The following is a 20,326-nucleotide window of genomic DNA, read 5'->3' as shown; positions in this document are numbered from 1 at the left end:
GTGAGGGTCTGGTGAGGTTGCCGTGTGAAGAAGTAGTACATACATACATATACTAAAGGCTCTTCCACCCTTACAAGGGAGGTAACAAAAAAACAAAGGCATAAAAACCATTACCACCCATTCCATCCCTAAAACACTCCACTCCCCTACACCCTCTACTCTCCCTCTTATCTTGGCACCTCCTGGATGACGGGTCATCCCTGCATCTTGTCCACTGCCCTGGGTCAGAAGCACTGTCGCACGACACAGCACATCCACAGCAAGGCTGCTTCGTTAATTCGGTGACCACCCCTCTCCATCCCCTCATGCAGTAAAGGAGCAGATGGGGAGAAATCCCTTCGGGCTGCATCAAATTTTTCTCACACATACTACCTCACCCCCCATCCCTTCACCCATTCCACCTCATGCATCACAACACCATCCATATACAACCCTTCTCCATTCACCCCTGTCTTCTGTCCTCTCCCGTCCTTCCTCAACAGACATTCCTCTCTTCCCCAAAGCCCCCTTCACCCCATCCATCCATCTCATCCTAGGTCACCCCCTCATGTTCACTCCCTCCACATCTGCCTTCCATACCTCTTTTACTAGTCTTTCTTCACTCATTCTTTCCATGTGTCCAAACCATCCTAATACTCTTTCATCCACCCTATCTCCCAACTCCCTTATCACCCTTGTTCTCCTCCTCACCTCCTCATTTCTCACTCTATCCAGCCTAGTAACCCTTATCATACTTCTCAGATACCTCATCTCAAACACATTCAAACTCCTTCTCTCTTCCTCTCTTATGTTCCATGTTTCTGCCCCATACAGTGCTGTTGGTAAAATTACTCCATACAATCTCCCCTTAGCATCCATTCCCAGATGTCTATTCCTCATTACACTTTTTAATCCACTTCTCTCAATCTACATTCCACCTCCAACCCCACTCCTCCCTTTCCTGCCACATTTGCACCCAAGTATCTAAAACTATCCTCTTCCTCCAGTTGCTCTCCCTTAATGCTCACTTCCAGTCTGGTGCCACTTTCTCCCCTTGTACATCTCATCACCTTACTTTTACCCACATTTATCTCCAATTTCCTTCTTTTACACACTTTCCCTAACTCTGTCACTAACTTCCTCAATCCCTCCTCTGATCCTGCTACAAGCAGTGTCATCCGCAAACAACAGCTAGCCCATCTCCCACTTTTCTCCATTTTCTTTAACCACCACCCATTTTCTTTAACCACCCATTTTCTTTAACCACCACCCATACTTGGGTATGGAAGGCAGATGTGGAGGGAGTGAACATGAGGGGACGTCCTAGGATGAGGTGGATGGATGGGGTGAAGGGGGCTTTGGGGAAGAGGGGAATGTCTGTTGAGGAAGGAAGGGAGAGGATGGAAGACAGAGGTGAGTGGAGAATGGTTGTATATGGATGATGTTGTGACTGCATGAGGAGGAATGGGCGGGGGGGTGGGGGGTGTGGTAGTATGTGTGAGTAAATTTTGACGCAGCCCGAAGGGATTTCTCCCCGTCCTCGCCTTATATGCAAAGGGGGACGGAGAGGGGGGGTCGCCGATTAAATGAAGCGGCCTTGCTGTGGATGTACTGTGTCTTGCGACACTGCTTCTGACCCAGGGCGGTGGGCAGGGTGCAGGGATGACCCGTCATCCAGGAGGTGCTCAGATGAGAGGAAGGGTGGGAGGGGTGTGGAGTGTATTTAGGGATGAAATGGGTGGGAGTGTTTTTATGCCTTTCCCTTTTTGGCTACCTCCCTTGGAAGGGGGAAAAAGCCTTGGTATATGTATGTATGTACCACCCTTATCAGTTATATATTTATGTAATTTGGGTAGCCTTTGCTTACACTCAGTCAGGAAGCAGCTGTTATGGCAACTATCGCAGTGTTAAATTAATGCCATCAATGCTCAAGCTAGTTGAATGTTGCCGCATTAAATTAACGTCACTGATTCTGCATGAGTTAATGAACAAAGAATAGGCCTAGCCACAGAAATAAATTGACCCAGGTGCAATCATTAGACAAAGCCAATGAACACATTCAACACTGCCCCACTCTAGCCTTACCCTGACAACAACTCAGTATCTCTTCCTTAACCTCTTCCATATGATGACACCTACATAGGTGCATGTGAGGATGCCTGTGTTGGCATTTTGATTATATTTTGTACTTGTAGATGAGTGACCTCTAATTCTTTGAACAGGCTTGATCATGTTTTCTATTTATTATTACTCATATGAAAGAGAACAAGTAAATCAGCTGTGAATTTATATTTTATAACGCAAGTATTGTGATGCATCATCATATCATCATACATCTGATGCTGCAAGCAAGAATTTGATTTGTACTGACGAGGTTAAGTGACTTGTGGGTCAACCCACCCAACACCACTCATTTGGCTGCCAACGATGAGTGGCATAACACCACCAAATATACGACGCGAGGATGCCATACAAAAACAACACCAACGCATAGACAACCTTCCAGCAGATAAACCCCTCAAACAAATAATGGAGGAGGCCCCAATAATAACAAGGCTAAAATAAAGAAAACCTTTCTTTAAAACAAAAAACGAAAATTTCAACCTAAAAGAAGCCTGGCAAGAAGAATGGATAAGGAAACTACCCACTGGGGGAAACTTAGTAACAGACCCAACCGAAATACTACCTGGATTTTCCAACCTAACCAGAAGAGAATGGACACAAGCCAACAGGCTGATATCACAACAAGGCAAAACAGCCGTTAACCTGCATCGCTGGGGCTACAAAGACTCCCCAATGTGCCCATCTTGTCATAACTCACCCCAAGATACAGACCATCTCGTACTGCACTGCCCAATCACAGCAGTGCCTGGGGGTTACCAGACTATCTATGAAGCAAATCAAACATTCATAGACTGGCTAGCAAATACAAAGTTGGAGGTGTAAGAAAGCCATACGATACTACTACTACCCAGTGGCTGGTGCCAGTTACCTGGGAGCCATGATGATATGATTCAGTTTAATGTCACAAAACTCCCCCCCTATCAGGAGGCTTAGACATTGCCCTTTACAGAGGAATTTGTAGTATGGAATTTAATGAGCTTTGCCCTTTGAATTAATCTAGACATCCATTAACTTTTGAAGCCCATTGTCACCTTAATATTATCCAGGATAATGCCAGATAATTTTATTCACATTATATTTTTCTCTTGGTTTAATGTCACAAACTCTCCCCATCAGGAGGCTAGGACTGTGCCCCTTACAGTGGACTTTGTAGCGTGGAATTTAATGAACCATGCCCTTAGTTCAACTTGCCCCAAGCAGGGTTTGAATCATCATCGTCTCAACCTCCACCCCAAGTAACAAAGCTCTAACCCACTTGGCCAGTGAACATACAAATGGGTGTAACATCATAAATAGACATTTGGAAATGGATGCTAAGAAAAGATTGTATGGAGTAATTGGGGCAACAGCATTGTATGGGGGGCAGAGACATGGAACATAAGAGAAGAAGAGACAGAGTTTATATGTATTTGAGATGAAATGTCTGAGAAGTATGGTACGGGTTGCAAGGCTGGATAGTGAAAAAGAAGGGGGTGAGGAGAAGAGTGGGGGGGGGGGAAAGGAGATGGGAGATAGAGTTGATGAGCGAGTATTGGGATGGTTTGGACACATGGAATGAGTAAAGAAAGATTAGTAAAAGAAATGTGGAGGGAAGAAGTGGAAGTACTGAACATGAGGGGGCAACCGAGGATGAAATGGATGGATAGGGTAAAAGATGTGTTGAGCAAGAGGAGGATGTCTGCTGAGGAAGGAGAAGACAGAAGATATGGGTGAGTGGAGAATAGCTGTGTGAGGATGATACTGTGATGCATGGAAGGGAGTGGGTGGGGAATAGGGTGAGGTTAGGGAATAGTTATGTGTAAATGATATTTTGATGCAGCCTGAAGGGATTTCTCCCCATCTTTAATGTTTCTGCATGAGAGGACAGAAAAGGGGAGTTGCCAATTAAATGAAGTGGTCTTGCTGTGAATGTGCTGTGTTTTGCTACATTGCTTCTGCCTTGGGGCAATGGGCAAGATGCAGGGATGACCCATCATCCAGGAGGAGCCAAGGTGAGAGAGATGGATGGAGGGAGGGAGGGGTGGTGAATGGGAGTGGAATGGGTGGGGATGAAATGGATGTGAGTGGAATTATGCTTTTTTACTTTGGCTATCTCCCTTGTTAGGGGGAAAAGCCCTTGGTATATGGATATATGTATGTATATTTTTTTCTTTAATAAAATCATCTGACATGAGATGGATGGGAGTGGGTGCATGCCTTAGCTGGCTACCTCCCTTATAAGGGGGAAGGAGCCTTTTGATATAGAGATAGATTTTATTCACATTAAGAGGGACCACTGGATGCTACTAGGTTAATGGTAATTCAGTAACATAAACAAATATATATAGAATATATTCTCCACCTGGTCTTCTGGTGATAAATGGACCTGCACTGCCAGTAGCTGCCTTGTTCGTTTGATTTATTTGTTTGTCCTTAATATCCAGGTCTAGAATTAAGTTTAATTCATTGCCAGAAAGACCAGCTTCGGTCTTTTTGCCCCAGTCAATCTGTAAAAAAAATAAAATAAATAAATAAAAATGCAAAATAATATCTTGCATCAGTGAAGCCATAAATTTCCAGTTTGGAGTATTAGCACGAACACTATTTCTGGCAAAGACAATGTAAGTTAACCATTTATCAGGTTTTATGCCCTTACTACCTTTTTCTGGCTATCATCATATTTATCTAGTGATTTATATATGGGTTTCTGATGTTAGGGTGGATGTGTGCTCTAATTTGGCCACCCCTTATCAGGAAGAAAAGGCCTTTTGGTATGTGTATATGTGAGGGGATGGGAAATTCCTCTGCTATTTAAAAGGTTAAAGATATTTCATTTTAGCCATTCATTGGGTAAGGGAGGTTTACTTATAGTTCAGTGTCTGTTGTACAATAACAATTTATACAATTACCTATCATGAGGGTCATGTTATTTGTTGTGATGAATAACAACTACCACAAAAAAACAATCAAAATAAATGATAAATTTAAATACATAAGTAAAACATACTTACTTCCTGTTTACTTTCTGGTACAAAGGTACACATTTTTGGCGGACTCTGACAATAGAGTGTATCCAAATTGACATCTAAATAAAATGGATGAGACCTTAAACTGGTATACGTCTTTCCACTGTCTAAAGCCCCTAACCTCTCTTTAGGATTAATAACCTGAAACAAGAAAAAGATTCAAGAGATTCCAAAAGGGAAGATTCTCAAAACATCATCTATATTCATACTTCATTCTGATGACCTTAGATTATATTATAGGAGTACAGGTATTAACATTTTTAGTAGTTTTACAAGGAATAAGTGAATGAGTGAAGAAAGGCTACCAAAAAGACTGGGATGAAGATGTGGATGGAGAGAACTTGAGAGGATGATTAAAGATGAGGTGGATGGATGGAAGTAAAGGAGGCTTTCTATACAGGATGGGGAGAGTGAAAAAATGAGTGGGAAAAAAAAAAAAAAAAAAAAAAAGTGAAAGGATGAAGGGATGATGTAGCCCAAACAGATAGTCTTCTAGCACTTACATAACTAAATAAAAATACTTTGATCCATTAAGTTTCTTACTCCTGAATTCTTGAACACAAGTCAACAGTGTTTCTTATGGCATATTTATACATACCAAAAGCCCATTTCCTCCTTACAAGGGGGTGGCCAAATCATGGCATACATCCATCTTACACCCATCCAACAACCCAATCACTGTCTTTGATATCATCCATATCCATTGTATTATCCTATATATCTTGCAGTATCACCGTTACTATTCCATTTCTTCTCTTATTGATACCCATTCATGTCTGTCCTGATCCCTTTCACCCCTTCATACAATGACGCCTATGGAGGCATCATGAGACCTGAGTGGGTATATGAAGATGACAGAGTTGTACATACATAAATATACCAAAGACCTTTTCCCCTTTACAAGGGAGGTAGCCAAAAAACAAAGGCATAGAAACCACTCCCACTCATTCCACCCAGAGTTGTAGTCTTGATTATATTTATTTTGTAGTTGTAGCTGAGTGACTCATATTTTGTGGATTGGCTTTATCATATTTTCTGTGGTAATCAATATTCAGAGTGAAAGAGAATAAGTAATATAGCTGTGACTTTATATTTTATAAAGCGAGTATTGTGATGCATCATCAAATCATTGTACACCAGGCAGCTGATGCTGCCTGCGAGAATCTGACTCATATTCAAGAGGTTAATATTCCAGGTCATGTTTAAACTTTTTATTCATTCAATATTATTTTTTCTAATCCTATACACAACTTCCCACAAAATTAAACAACCAGACACTGAGAGTAAGATGGACATGTGCAATGAAAGTTAAGAGGGTGCAGAAATTTCTTTATTTAGCCTAGCCGCCTCACTTTGCAGGTAATGTTGATTGCCTGAATAGATCAACAATTTGTGCATGAGAAGAATTTCAGCACACAAAAAGTCTGAACTGGTTTGGGGGACTTAATGTTCAGGAAATTTTAACGAGAGCATAACCAGGTATGAGGCGCCTCAGTAATTACATGGAGCCAAATTTCTATTACATAACCTTGCCAATATATTTTACAGAAATTATTTTATAATAAGGGGATGGGACAGAGAGGGGGGTCGCCAATTTAATGAAGCGGCCTTGCTGTGGATGTGCTATGTCTTGCAACACTGCTTCTGACCCAGGGCAGTGGACAAGATGCAGGGATGACCCGTCATCCAGGAGGTGCCAAGATAAGAGAGAGGGTGGAGGGTGGAGGGGAGTGGAGTGTATTAGGGATGGAAAGGGTGGGAATGGTTTTTATGCCTTTTTCTTTTTGGCTTCCTCCCTTGTAAGAGGGGAAAAAGCCTTTGGTATATGTATGTATGTATTTTATAATAAATAAATCTAATGTTTCGAGCAATTTATTATTTATAGTGGTGGAGGTAAAATGTAGATTGAGAGAAGCAAGTAAATACCTTGGGGGATTAAAGAGTGTAATGAAAAATAGACATTAGGGAATGGATGCTAAGAGGAGATTGAATGAAGGGGTGATTGTGCTATATACATAAACATGGAAAATCAAATAAAAGCAAAAGACTAATAAACTATACAATGGAAAAGAAATTATTTACACAGAGGTTAAAAAAACACTTATTACTCATTCACAAAAAATAACAAAAATACTTACGAGGAGATTTTGTACAAGATCCTTAGCCTTTTCACAAAATCCATCTGGGAATTCATACTCCAGTTTGTGAATCATTTGGAAAATCCTAAACTGATTACTGTGAAAAAATAAGAGGAAAATTAATACTTGACAATATTCATATCTATATATCTATCTATATATATATATATATATATATATATATATATATATATATATATACACACACCAAAAAGCCCTTTCCCCTTATCAGGGGGTGGCCAAGTCAAGGCATACACCCACCTTTCACCCATCCCTTCTTAGCTCCTTATGGATGAAGAGTCATCCCTGTTCCCCACCCACTGCTTGGGTTTAAAGTAATGCAGCAAGACATGACACCTCCATAGCAAAGCCAATCAGCTGAAGCTGTTTTATCCCTGCTGCTTCATTAAATGACAACCCTCCCCAATCAGCACCTTAAGAAATTATGATGCAGTCAAGAAGATAACCCTTCAGGCCACATCAGTTTCCCATCCATTCACAACCACTTTCCACTCGTACCTTTCTCTTGCCATCTCCTTTCCCTGCTCAACAGACACTTCCCTTGTACCTAAGGTCCTCTTCATCCCATCTATCCACTCCTTTCTCAGTCTTCCACTCAAGTTCACCCCACCCACCCCTGCCCTTCACTCTTTATACAAGTCTTTCTACACTCATTCTTTCCACATGCCCAAACCATCCCAGTATTCTCTAATTAACCCTATCTGCCAGCTCTCTTTCTACAACCACTCTCTGCCTCACTTCCACATTTTTCACTATATTTATCCTAAAAACCTCACCATACTTCTTAAGCACCTCATCCCAAACACATTACTGCTCTTCCTTTCTACATACATATACCAAAGGCTTTTTCCCCCTTACATGGGGGGTAGCCAAAAAGAAAAAGGCATAGAAACCACTTCCACCCATTCCATCCCCTACATACTCCACTCCCCTCCACCCTCCCTCTCATCTTGGCACCTCCTGGATGATGGGTCATCCCTGCATCCTGTCCACTGCCCTGGGTCTGAAGCACTGTCGCAAGACACAGCACATTCACAGCAAGGCCGCTTCATTAATTTGGCAACCACCCCTCTCCATCCCCTCATGCAGAAAAGGAGAAGACGGGGAGAAATCCCTTCAGGCTGCATCAAATTATTTCTCATACATACTTCCTCACCCCTCATCCCCCACCCACTCCCCCTCATGCATCACAGCATCATCCATACACAACCCTTCTCCATTCACCCCTATCTTCTGTCCTCTTCCATCCTTCCTCCACAGACAATCCTCTCTTTCGTAATGCCCCTATTACACCATCCATCCATCTCATCCTAGGACGCCCCCTCATATTCACTCCTTCCACCTCTGCCTTCTGCACCTCTTTTACTAATCTTTCTTCACGCATTTTTTCCATGTGTAATGAGGAATAGACATTTGGGAATGGATGCTAAGAGGAGACTATATGAAGGAGTGATTGTGCCAACAGCACTGTATGGGGCAGAAACATGGAACATAAGAGAGGAAGAGAGAAGGAGTTTGAATGTGTTTGAGATGAGGTGTCTGAGAAGTATGATGGGGGCTACTAGGCTGGATAGAGTGAGAAATGAGGAGGTGAGGAGGAGAACAGGGGTGGAAAGGGGTTTGGAGATAGGGTTGATGAAAGAGTATTAGGATGGTTTGGACACATGGAAAGAATGAGTGAAGAAAGACTAGTAAAAGAGGTATGGAAGGCAGATGTGGAGGGAGTGAACATGAGGGGATGTCCTAGGATGAGGTGGATGGATGGGGTGAAGGGGGCTTTGGGGAAGAGGGGAATGTCTGTTGAGGAAGGACGGAAGAGGACAGAAGACAGGGGTGAATGGAGAATGGTTGTATATGGATGATGTTGTGATGCATGAGGTGGAATGGGTGAGGTAGTATGTGTGAGCAAATTTTGACGCAGCTCGAAGGGATTTCTCCCCGTCTTCTCCTTTATGCATGGGGGGACGGAAAGGGGGGGGTTGCCAATTTAATGAAGCGGCCTTGGTGTGGATGTGCTGTGTCTTGCAGCACTGCTTCTGACCCAGGGCAGTGGACAAGGTGCAGGGATGACCCGTCATCCGGGAGGTGCTAAGATGAGAGGGAGGGTGGAGGGGTGTGGAGTGTATTCAGGGATGGAATGGGTGGGAGTGATTTCATGCCTTTTCCTTTTTGACTACCTCCCTTGTAAGGGGGAAAAAGCCTTGGTATATATATATGTCTAAACCATCCAAATACTCTTTCATCAACCCTATCTCCCAACTCCCTTTCCTCTGCCTCCTTCAAATTCCATGTCTCTGCCATGTACAGTTCTGTGGGTACAATCACTACCTCATACAGTCTTCTCTTTACAGTCATCCCTTGACACCCATTTCTCATGACACTTTTCATACCCTCCACACATTTACTTGCTCCCCTTACTATATAATTAACCTCTTCAGTATGGGGCACATCGCACGTCTGGCAGCATTAGCTGCCCGATGTGCGATGTTGCGTCATAATAATTATAAAAAATAAAGTCAGTGCTCAATCGTTCGTTCTCTTTCACCCGTGTATTTTGATAACCATAGAAAACTGATGAAGCCAGTTTAGAGAGAATGAAAATTATGTAGGTACGACTACAATAAATATAATCAAGATGGCGACATCGGCAACATCAAGTACCCACTTGCTCCTCATGCCGCCTATGTAGGCGTCACTGTATGGAAGTGGTTAACAGTTACAATAAACATTAACATCACAAGCAAACATGCAGAGCTGTAATTCTTATATAATCACGGCATTACCATTACAAACTAAACTCTGAAATCTCATTCAGGAGGGTAACAGATCATGGTGAATCACATGACCAGCCTTCATAGACTATATGACATTTTAGATTTAAAGTTATTCTTACGTGGATCTAAAGGGTGCATAGCCTGAGATCATTTGATAAAGCACACAACCAAGCGCCCACAGATCTGAAGCTCTGGTAACTCTGCTGGACTCAAGAACCTCTGGAGAAACATACTGAGGTGTTCCTTCAAAGCTGCTCTTTCGACCTTTGCTATCTGCAAGGATAAAAGAAAAAATTAAGACAGCTGATAGTCATGAAGTGGTTCATCATCTCAAATGGCTTTTATTTTGCCAAAACTGTAAGTAGTTGCTATCTTCAAAGCAAATAGTTCATCATTTACTTACCATCTGAAACATCCATCTCTTCTGCAGTCAATATCTTCCCTGATCCATAATCAGTGATTTTAATGTGCATATTTTCATCAAGTAAGATGTTCTCTGGCTTAAGATCTCTGCAAAGGATAATTGATCAACAGATATAGATCTTGAATTGACAGGTATGTCATCTTTCAGATCTACATCCAAAAACCTATCTATAATAGTAATGGTTGGATAAGCAATCAAGTACTTAATATTTCATTGACATGAAATAAAGGCAGTGGGAGGGGGATGACTTTTGTTCATAAGGAATTAAAAGATTTTTAAAAGGAAAACAAATGGGTGTTCGACAATTGAAGGGAGGGTGCATGCCTAGGGTGGCTATCTCCCTTGTAAATGGGAAGAAGCCTTTTTGGTACATACATAGATAGAATGTCTTTACACTGTACCTGAACATTAAAGTGTTTCTCCTAATTTCTCTCACAACACAAAACCATCTCCCACTACTTCACAAATTCACAACAGATGCATGACACAAAATATTTTTTATTGTTCAGACTCTGCTCCCAATGAATTGAATAACTAATTATGTGAAATTACAGGTGTTAAAGGAGAGATCTAGGGAGGGATAATAGAAATTAAGTGACTGGCAATCTCTTTGAGTCAAGGTTAGTTTTCAATCATGTAGTAATGCTTTGCACACAGCCATCTTACTCATACCATGCAGTACTGTCTGTGTAAGAAAATAAATGACAGGAGCATATGCCAGGAGGCACATAACAGTGCCCAAAGCCATCATCTTTGCCCTATGTGCTTATGGGACTGTTGGGGCAAGTAACAGTCACTGCTGAGAATCAGAGCAGTGTGGGATTCAAACCTCCAACTAAGCAATTGTGAGACCAGCATGCTTCCTATCACACCACCAGTGCATACTTTATCACTATACTTAAGGAAATGACTGTTATTATGATTCAACTAAAAAAAAAAAAAAAATACTCACCTATGAATTATATTCAAGGAGTGTAAATGTTCAAGGGCTCTGATAATTTCTCCAGAATAAAATTTTGAACTATCTTCATCAAATTTTCCAACTTTTCTTATTAAGTCTAAAAGTTCACCATTCTTGCAATAGGACATGACAAAATCTGAGAAGCAATTTGTTAAGGAAAACAAATATGAAGTCATAATTCTAAACACCCAAAATAACTTCTGTTTCAAATTTACTCCTAAAATCATTTCATGTTTTATATTGTTCTGTCTGCCATACCTACGATAAGAAAAAAAAAAAAAAAAGTTACAGCATACATGTAATTATATCAATTTTCAAGCCTTGTAAACAAGTCAAATGTAAAAACATTATGAAAAGCTGGTGAGGGCAGACAAGTGGTGCAAGTCTTGATCCAAACCTATTCCTAACTAAAAAGGTGTTCTTCAAAGGAATGGTCACAGGGTGAAGTGTTTTATATAAGTTAACACACACACACACATATATATATAAATATATATATATATACATATATGCGTAAGTAACCACTAGGAAAAGTAAACTAACGAAGCAGAGCGCTTTCGTATAATTACATCTTCAGTGCAGATACAAAGAAGGAATTATAAGATGAAGAAACAAGGTACAGAATATATGACAGAATCTAAAAATGCATTTAGATTTGTAAATTATTTCAGCATCGCCCCAATTTACAAATCTAAATGCAGTTTTAGAGGAAAAATAATAGAATCCTCTTTAATAAATAATTTTCCTAATCATAATATTTCCAATGGCCAATGGTCACCAGATTGTATAACTTCCTTGGCTATAAATAGGCTGCTACCCTCTACATTAACTGTGGGCAAAATCCACCAATGTCCACGTAGCGCCGGACACGTGACCTGAGTCCCCATCCCTACCTGCTCATCTCACTACTTTTGTATTAATACATGCTTTTCTCTACTCTGTAATCATATCTGAAGAAGATCACAGATAGTGATCAAAATATACAGATCTTATTACTTTCGCCTATTCTTCTCCGAAAGTGGGTCATTAGTATAATTTTACCAATGTGCTACAACATTATTTTGTTGTGATATGCATATATATATATATATATATATATATATATATATGCGTAAGTAACCACTAGGAAAAGTAAACTAACGAAGCAGAACGCTTTTGTATAATTACATCTTCAGTGCAGATACAAAGAAGGAATTCCTTCTTTGTATCTGCACTGAAGATGTAATTATACGAAAGCGCTCTGCTTCATTAGTTTACTTTTCCTAGTGGTTACTTACGCATTTGTGAACACACACTCCTAGTGTTTTTATTGCACACACACACACACACACACACACACATATATAATGCATCCATACCTCTCTTAGTTAGCCAGATGTCAACAATATAATAACAAGAGCAACATGATATAATATCTGATCACTCAGTTCATTTCCCCATCCACCTTCAGCCTCTCTTCTTTACCCAACTCACTTCTTTCCACTCCTCACTTCCTTCTAAAACACTTTTTCTTATTCTTTTCAAAATTATCAGACAACCCTCAACCTTACCTCACATCCATTCTTCTCTTGGCCTCCATCTTGTGCTTTGCTCCCACCCTCTTCACTCTACACCTCATGTGCTCTTTCTCATATTTCCTTGGCAACCATTGCTCACAGGCACACTTCTTTCCTACTACTGCTACACTCACTTCTTCATTTCACTATCCACTGCCTTCCTTCTGTTCCAACCCATTCATCCCATCCTGCACATCATCTTTGCATACTTTAATACTTCCTCCTTGAAACATGTCCATATTTCTACTTTCATCTCCCCACTATGCTTTCACTACATTATATAAATATCTTACTTCTGTCTGATCCAAACTCACTTACTGTTCCCTTCAAGTTTAGCTTCACTCAATACTAACACATCTATCTTTATCACAGGCATACTACTATCTCCTTATAGAAGAGGAGCAGTTGTCAGCTGTCCGCTCTCCTATTGTGAAAAGGTGGAGAAAATACAATATTAACAGAGAGATCACTTTGTCCTGGTTTGGAGACCAATATCTATCTCCTTGAGGCTGCATGTCCAGAGAATGCAAACAAATTTTGATGACTGGTGGCTGTAATGAATCTCTGTGAGTTTCATCTTGCAGGATCACCATCAAATATATCATTCTTACCTTGGTTAATAAAAACATTAGTACACAATGGCTACTGGTGCTTCTTTGCAATCAAATAGTTATAAATCGGCAAAAGGATACAGAGTTTTTGTTCATCATGAAAAGTGTATGAGAGCTTGACAAAGAAAGGTGCAGTAGGGTCCTGGTTGCTGTTCAACATATTCATTATTGCTTTCTCCTGTTTGACATGCTCTGTTTTCTTCTCTTTGAAAATAAGAGCCTTTTCACATACTTTGACTGGAAGAGATATGTAGTTTGAAGTTTTTACAAAACCACAAAAATAAAAACTGCATTTCAAAATATTTTAATAATCAACAAATATTCTTTCATTAAAAATATACACATTCCACAAAAGACAAAACACTTACTTGCATATTCATGATTTGTGTGAATGTCTTTTACTAAATAGACCTGCAAATAAATACAGAGTAAGCTACTAAAACATAAAAAATACAATTAGATATAAGTAAATTGAGCTCATCAGTATTAAATCATTCTTTCATTAACAGGTGTGTATTTATCTATCTATACATACATACATACATACACACACTTTCATCGGATGGACAGCAAAGGATTACAAAGGATTACAAAGGCGGAGCATGCCGACAAAAAAAAAAATCATATTAATAATAAATTAAAACTATAATAATGTAAAAATAACAAATAAAATACATAAATAAATGCATAGGTATAGCAAGAATTGGAGTTCCGAAGAAAAAGCTAAATCTACGCGGATCTCAACATCAAGGAAGTACCTTATTGTATTTATAGGGAAGGGGAAAACTCGTGGTGTAGTGGGAAGGTGATAAAAAAAGAAGGGGAGGGATTACTGAGGGAAATGGAAGGAAATGAGGAGGGGGAGGACTTGGTCCAGGAGGCCAGGCGTCTTGTAAACAAAAATAGGACTGAGGATTTTGAAGGGATTAACAAAAATGTAAAGATTAGGAATATAGGTAAGAGCAGCACAATGGAAGGTAAAGATAATAATTTCCAGGGATTTAATGAGGGGGGGGGGAGGATACCAACCTCCCCCGATTAGCAAGACTAAAGGAAAAACTGGAAAAAATGACCGAACAGTGGGAGAATAGGTTCGGTAACATAGCAAAGACTGCGCAGTTGAAAAATTTGAAGAACTAGAGAAGGTGAGCAAAAACTTAACTAATGAAATAGAAGAATTAAAAAGACAGTTAAAAGAAGTAAAAGAGGAGAATGAGGAATTAAAGAGGAATAATAAAGACAATAGAGAGGCCATAGCAAAAGAAGCACAGGGTTGGAAAAAAATCCAAGAAAACAGTAGAGTTGCATTTACTGACATAACTAAACAGCAAATGAAAGAACAAACTGAAGACTCAGTTATTAAAGTGATGAGACAGAAGGAGAATATAGTAAGAGACTTAGCAGATAAAAAGAAATGTATAATTATATTAGGAATGGAAGAGAAATATAACCTAAATAGAACCACAAAAATCAATGAGGAAAAAGAAAAAGTAAGCAGTTTACTAGAATTAGTTCAGGAAGATGAACCTGAAATCATGAAACAAATTGAAGAGATGTATAGACTCAGAGAGTATAGTACAGATAAGACCAGACCAATTAAGATTAAATTCAGGTCACAAACGACGGCAGAGAATATCTTAGCAAAAACAGGGAAACTAGCAGCAAGTGAACAATATAAAAATGTATGGATAAAAAGAGAAGTGAATAAAGAGGAAAGAGAGGTAAAAAGAAAAGACATGAAGCTAAGGAAAAAAACGAGAACAGAACAGAGTCAGAAAAAGAGAAATTCTATTGGAGAGTAGTGAATATGAAAGTAAGGAAATACAACATACTAGAGAAAAACAAAAGGGAAACAGAGAATACAATGGAAGTGGCAGAAAACTAAAAGTGTCTTACACAAATATAGATGGATTAATAACAGGATTGAATGAGCTGAATGATTATCTGAAGGAAAAAGAACCGGACATAATGGGAATTGTAGAAACGAAATTAAAAGCTCCACTACCACCCAACATTGTAGGACATGATACATATAATTATTGGATTAGAAACAGAGAGACAAAACAAGGGGGTGGAGTTATGTTCCTGACTAAGAAGGATATAAACGTGAGGTGTGTCACATATGGAAAGAATACAGTGGAGATGATTATGATCGAAGTGGAAGACAGAGATAAGAAGAGCAGAAAGTTTGTGATAAACTATGTGCCTCCAAAAACAGCCTCATGGGAAGAGAGTGAACATAAAAGTATGTTAGAAGACACAAGGATAACATTAAATAAGATAATGGAAGATGGAGAAAGAATAGTTATGATGGGCGACTTTAATTGCAAAGAAATCTGCTGGGAAGAGATGACAGTAAAGGGTGGAGACGGCTCATGGGGAAATGTTCTACTCGAGATGATTATTGACCATACAATGACACAGTGGATACAGGAGAACACTAGGTATAGAAATGAAGAAGAACCATCGAGACTAGACCTAATAATCACATCTGAAACTAGAATAGTGGAAAAGATTGAATATAAAACACCAATAAGTAAAAGTGACCACATATTGATTGAACTGGAACTAAATGAGGAAAAATACATGAAAAGAAATGAACAATATAGAAAAGGAAGAATGATGTATGAAAAAAACAAACTTTGATAAAATAAGAGAATTCTTTCAAAAAGAAAACTGGGAAGGAATATACAAAGAAGAAACAACAGTGGAAGAGAAATGGAATATTTTGACAAAAATTTATAAAAAAAAAAAAAAAAAAAAAAAAAAAAAAAAAAAAAAAAAAAAAAAGGAGTGGAAAAGTATGTCCCAAGACAAAAACAAGAAAAAGAATATGTAAAGTGCTGGTACAACAAAAGTTGTAGGGAGTTAAAAGACAAAAGAGATAAAGCTTGGACCAAATGGAAGACAAAAGACCTGAAAAATGGAAAATATATACTTGTTATAGAAATGAATACGTACAAGTGTGCAGAGAAGAAAAGAGAAAATATGAAAAAGTTGTCAGAAAAATGTAAAGAGCAACCAAAATTATTTTACAGATTTGTAAACAACAAACTGAAAAACAAACAAGATTTGGAGAAATTAAGACAAGGAGTTGAATACACAGAGGAAATAGAAATGGCGGAAATTATGAACAAGCATTTTAAATCAGTGTTTACAAGGGAGAACATACAACCTGAAGAGATAGAATGGAAAGAGAAAGTCCCCCCTATGAAAGAAATAGAAGTAACAAAGAATGAAATAATGAAACACTTGAGTAACCTTGATGTCAGAAAATCGCATGGACCAGATGAAATAGCAAACTGGATTTTGAAAGAATGCAGGAATGAACTGGCAGACAAAATACATAGCATAATAAACAGTTCCTTGAAAGAAGGAAAAGTTCCAAAATATTGGAAAAAAGCAAATATAGTACCTATATATAAAGGGGGAAATAAAGAAGACCCTACCAACTACTCTAACAAGTACAATAGCAAAAATTTGTGAAAGAATGATCAAAAGTAAATGGGTAAAATATTTAGAAAAAAACAATGTGCTAAATCCAAGGCAATTTGGATTCAGACAAGGACAATCATGCGTCACCAATTTAATATGTTTCTATTCAAGGCTAACAGATATAATACAAGAAAGAGATGGATAGGCTGATTGTGCATTTCTAGACCTAAAACAAGCTTTTGACAAAGTACCACATAAGAAGTTGCTTAAGAAATTAGAAACTGAAGGAGGAATACAGGGCAAACTGCTTAAATGGATGGAAGACTTCTTGCAAAAAAGAAAAATGAGAGTAGTGATAAGAGACAAACACTCAAATTGGGATGAAGTAATAAGTGGTGTTCCATAAGGTACAGTTTTGGCCCCAATAATGTTTGCTATATATATTAATGATATGGATGAAGAAATTGAAAGTCATATGAGCTTCTTTGCAGATGATGCAAATCTATTAAAAAAAAGTGAACACGGAAGAAGATTGTGAATCACTACAGAGTGATCTAAATAAAGTCTGGGAATGGAGTAGGAAGTGGGAGATGGAGTTCAATACTAAAAAGTGTAGTATAATGGAATTTGGAAAAAGCAAAAACAGAATAACAGGATCATGTAAAATGGGAGAAGAAAGTATAAAAAAAAGTTGAAAATGAGAAGGACCTGGGAGTCATTGTTATGAATAATATGTCACCTGAGAAACAAATAAATAAGATTTTTGGTGAAACTTATAATTTAATATGAACAATCAAAGTGGCATTTACATACCTGGATGAAGAAATGGTGAAGAAAATACTAATCACTCTGATAAGACCAATATTGGAATATGCAGCAATGATGTGGTCACCAAGTACAATTTTTTTTTATAAAAAAACTTGAAAGAATACAAAGAGCAATTACAAAATTGGCACCAACACTCTCAAAACTATCATATGAAGAGAGACTAGCAAAACTTGAGCTACAGACACTAGAGCAAAGAAGAGAGAGAGGAGATTTGATAACTATTTATAGAATCATGAAAGGCATAGAAATTATTGATAGAGAGGATCTAATAAAATGGGATGATAGAAATACAAGAGGACACAGAAAGAAAATCAAGAAAGACAGCTATAGAAGAGATATGAAAAAGAACAGCTTTCCTCACAGAGTAATAGACAGAACAAGTTAGATGAGAAAGTAGTGTGTGCAAAAACAATACATGAATTTAAAAATAGTTTAGACAAAATGAGATATGAAGACAGGACACCACAAGCATAGCTCCCCTTCCCGTAAAATACAACTAGGTAAATACACTAGTTGGAACAAGTTAGATGAGAAAGTGGTGTGTGCAAAAACAATACATGAATTTAAAAATAGTTTAGATAAAATGAGATATGAAGATGGGACACCTCAAGTATAGCTCCCCTTCCCGTAAAATACAACTAGGTAAATACAACTAGGTAAATACACACACACACACACACACACAAATATATATGTATATATATATATAAATATATATATATATATGTGTGTGTGAGTGTGTGTGTGTGTATATTTACCTAGTTGTATTATTAGGGGAGGGAGCTATACTCGTGGTGACCCGTCTTTGTATCTTTCAGCATCAAGTTTTTTTCTTAAAATCTTGAATAGTGTTTGCACACATTGTTGCCTTATCTAATTTATTCCAGGTATCCACCACTCTATGTGGGAAGCTATTTTTTTTTTTCAGATCTTTTCTATAGTTATCCTTTTTGAGTTTCTTTTCATGTCCTCTTGTTTTTCCATTGTCCCATTTTAATAAATCATCTCTATCTAGGATTTCCATTCCCTTCATGATTATATAAATAGTCAGTAGATCTCCTCTTTCTCGTCTTTGTTCCAGAGTTGGTAGTTCCAATTTGGACAATCTTTGTTCGTATGTTAATTTGGAGAGAGCTGGTGCCAACTTTGTCACTGCTCTTTGTATTCTTTCTAATTTCTTTATATTCTTTTTAGTACTGGGGATCCATAGTGTTGCTGCATACTCCAGTTTTGGTCTTATTAGTGTAACTAATATTTTTTTAATAATTTCCTCATCCAAATAGTCAAATGTCACTTTCATTGACCTTAATAGGCTGAAAGTTTCTCCGACTATTTTACTGATATGTTTGTCCAGTGTCATGTCTTTGCTGATTATTACTCCAAGGTCTCTTTCAGAGTTCACTTTTTTGACTTCTTTTTCACCAATTTTATAATTTGATATTCTATTTTTACTTTTTTCAAACTCCATCATACTACACTTCTTGATATTGAAGTTTACTTCCCACTTTTGAGTCCATTTCCAGATTTTGTCTAGGTCTAACTGTAATGATTCACAATCTTCCTCTGTACTTACTTTCTTTAGTATTTTTGCGTCATCTGCGAAGAAATTCATATAACACTCCACTCCTTCATCCATGTCATTTATATATATGGCAAACACAATTGGAGCCAACAACGAACCTTACAGGACACCACTTACCATTTCTTCCCAATTCAATTGTCTCTAATTACTACCCTCATTTTTCTCCCAGTCAGGAAGTCTTCCATCCATCCCAATAATTTTCCTTCGATGCCACCTATTGATTATATTTTTCTTATTAGTTTTTTGTGTGGTACTTTATCAAGTGCTTTTTGTAGGTCTTGAAAGGCACAGTCCACCCATCCATCCCTTTCTTGTATGATTTCTATTAGTCTCGAATAGAAGCAGATCAGGTTTGTTGTATAACATCTTTGTCTAAATCCAAATTGATCTGGATTCAGTATATTTTTTCTTCCAGATATTTTTTCTTCCATCTACTTTTGGTAACTTTTTCACATATTTTTGCTATTGTGCTTGTAAGGGAAGCCGGTCTGTGGTTGGTTGGATTTTCCTTGTTCCTTCCTTTATATATTGGTACAATATTTGCATTTTTCCAGTCCTGTGGTACCTTTCTTTCTTTGAATGTGTGTGTACATGTGTTTGTATTTACCTAGCTGTATTATACAGGAAGAGAGCTATGTTTGTAGTGACCCGTCTTTGTATATTTCAGCATCATGTTTGTTCTTAAATTCTTGTATGGTTTTTGTTCCAAATATCCACCACTCTGTATGGGAAACTATTATTTTTCAGATCTCTTCTATAACTATCCTTTTTGAGTTTCTTTTCATGTTCTCTTGTTTTTCTCTTATCCCACTTTAATAAATCATCTCTGTTGAGGACTTACATCCCTTTCATAATTCTGTAAATTGTCAGTAGATCTCCTCTTCCTCT

The 20,326-nt window shown here is 38.2% G+C and overlaps 1 protein-coding gene across 6 annotated transcripts in view; it reads right to left on the bottom strand.

Annotated features, from left to right (window-relative positions):
• LOC143021240 (3-phosphoinositide-dependent protein kinase 1-like) overlaps window positions 1-20,326 on the bottom strand; it is a 44,434-nt gene that overhangs the window by 11,061 nt on the left and 13,047 nt on the right. For all 6 annotated transcript variants that reach the window (XM_076178627.1, XM_076178622.1, XM_076178628.1 and 3 more), the window contains exons 5-12: window positions 13,962-14,004; window positions 13,675-13,830; window positions 11,418-11,562; window positions 10,445-10,551; window positions 10,161-10,314; window positions 7,247-7,343; window positions 5,094-5,249; window positions 4,445-4,589 (exon numbers count right to left, since the gene is read on the bottom strand). In XM_076178627.1, coding sequence (XP_076034742.1) covers window positions 4,445-4,589; window positions 5,094-5,249; window positions 7,247-7,343; window positions 10,161-10,314; window positions 10,445-10,551; window positions 11,418-11,562; window positions 13,675-13,830; window positions 13,962-14,004 — 1,003 coding nt within the window. The remainder of the gene's footprint in view (window positions 1-4,444; window positions 4,590-5,093; window positions 5,250-7,246; window positions 7,344-10,160; window positions 10,315-10,444; window positions 10,552-11,417; window positions 11,563-13,674; window positions 13,831-13,961; window positions 14,005-20,326) is intronic.

Source organism: Oratosquilla oratoria, chromosome 41 (assembly GCF_046742065.1).
Source record: "Oratosquilla oratoria isolate Oo_2021 chromosome 41, ASM4674206v1, whole genome shotgun sequence".
Lineage (NCBI taxonomy): Eukaryota > Metazoa > Arthropoda > Malacostraca > Stomatopoda > Squillidae > Oratosquilla > Oratosquilla oratoria.
Note: the sequence above shows the minus strand (reverse complement) of the source record. Positions and strands in the feature narration are given on the sequence as shown.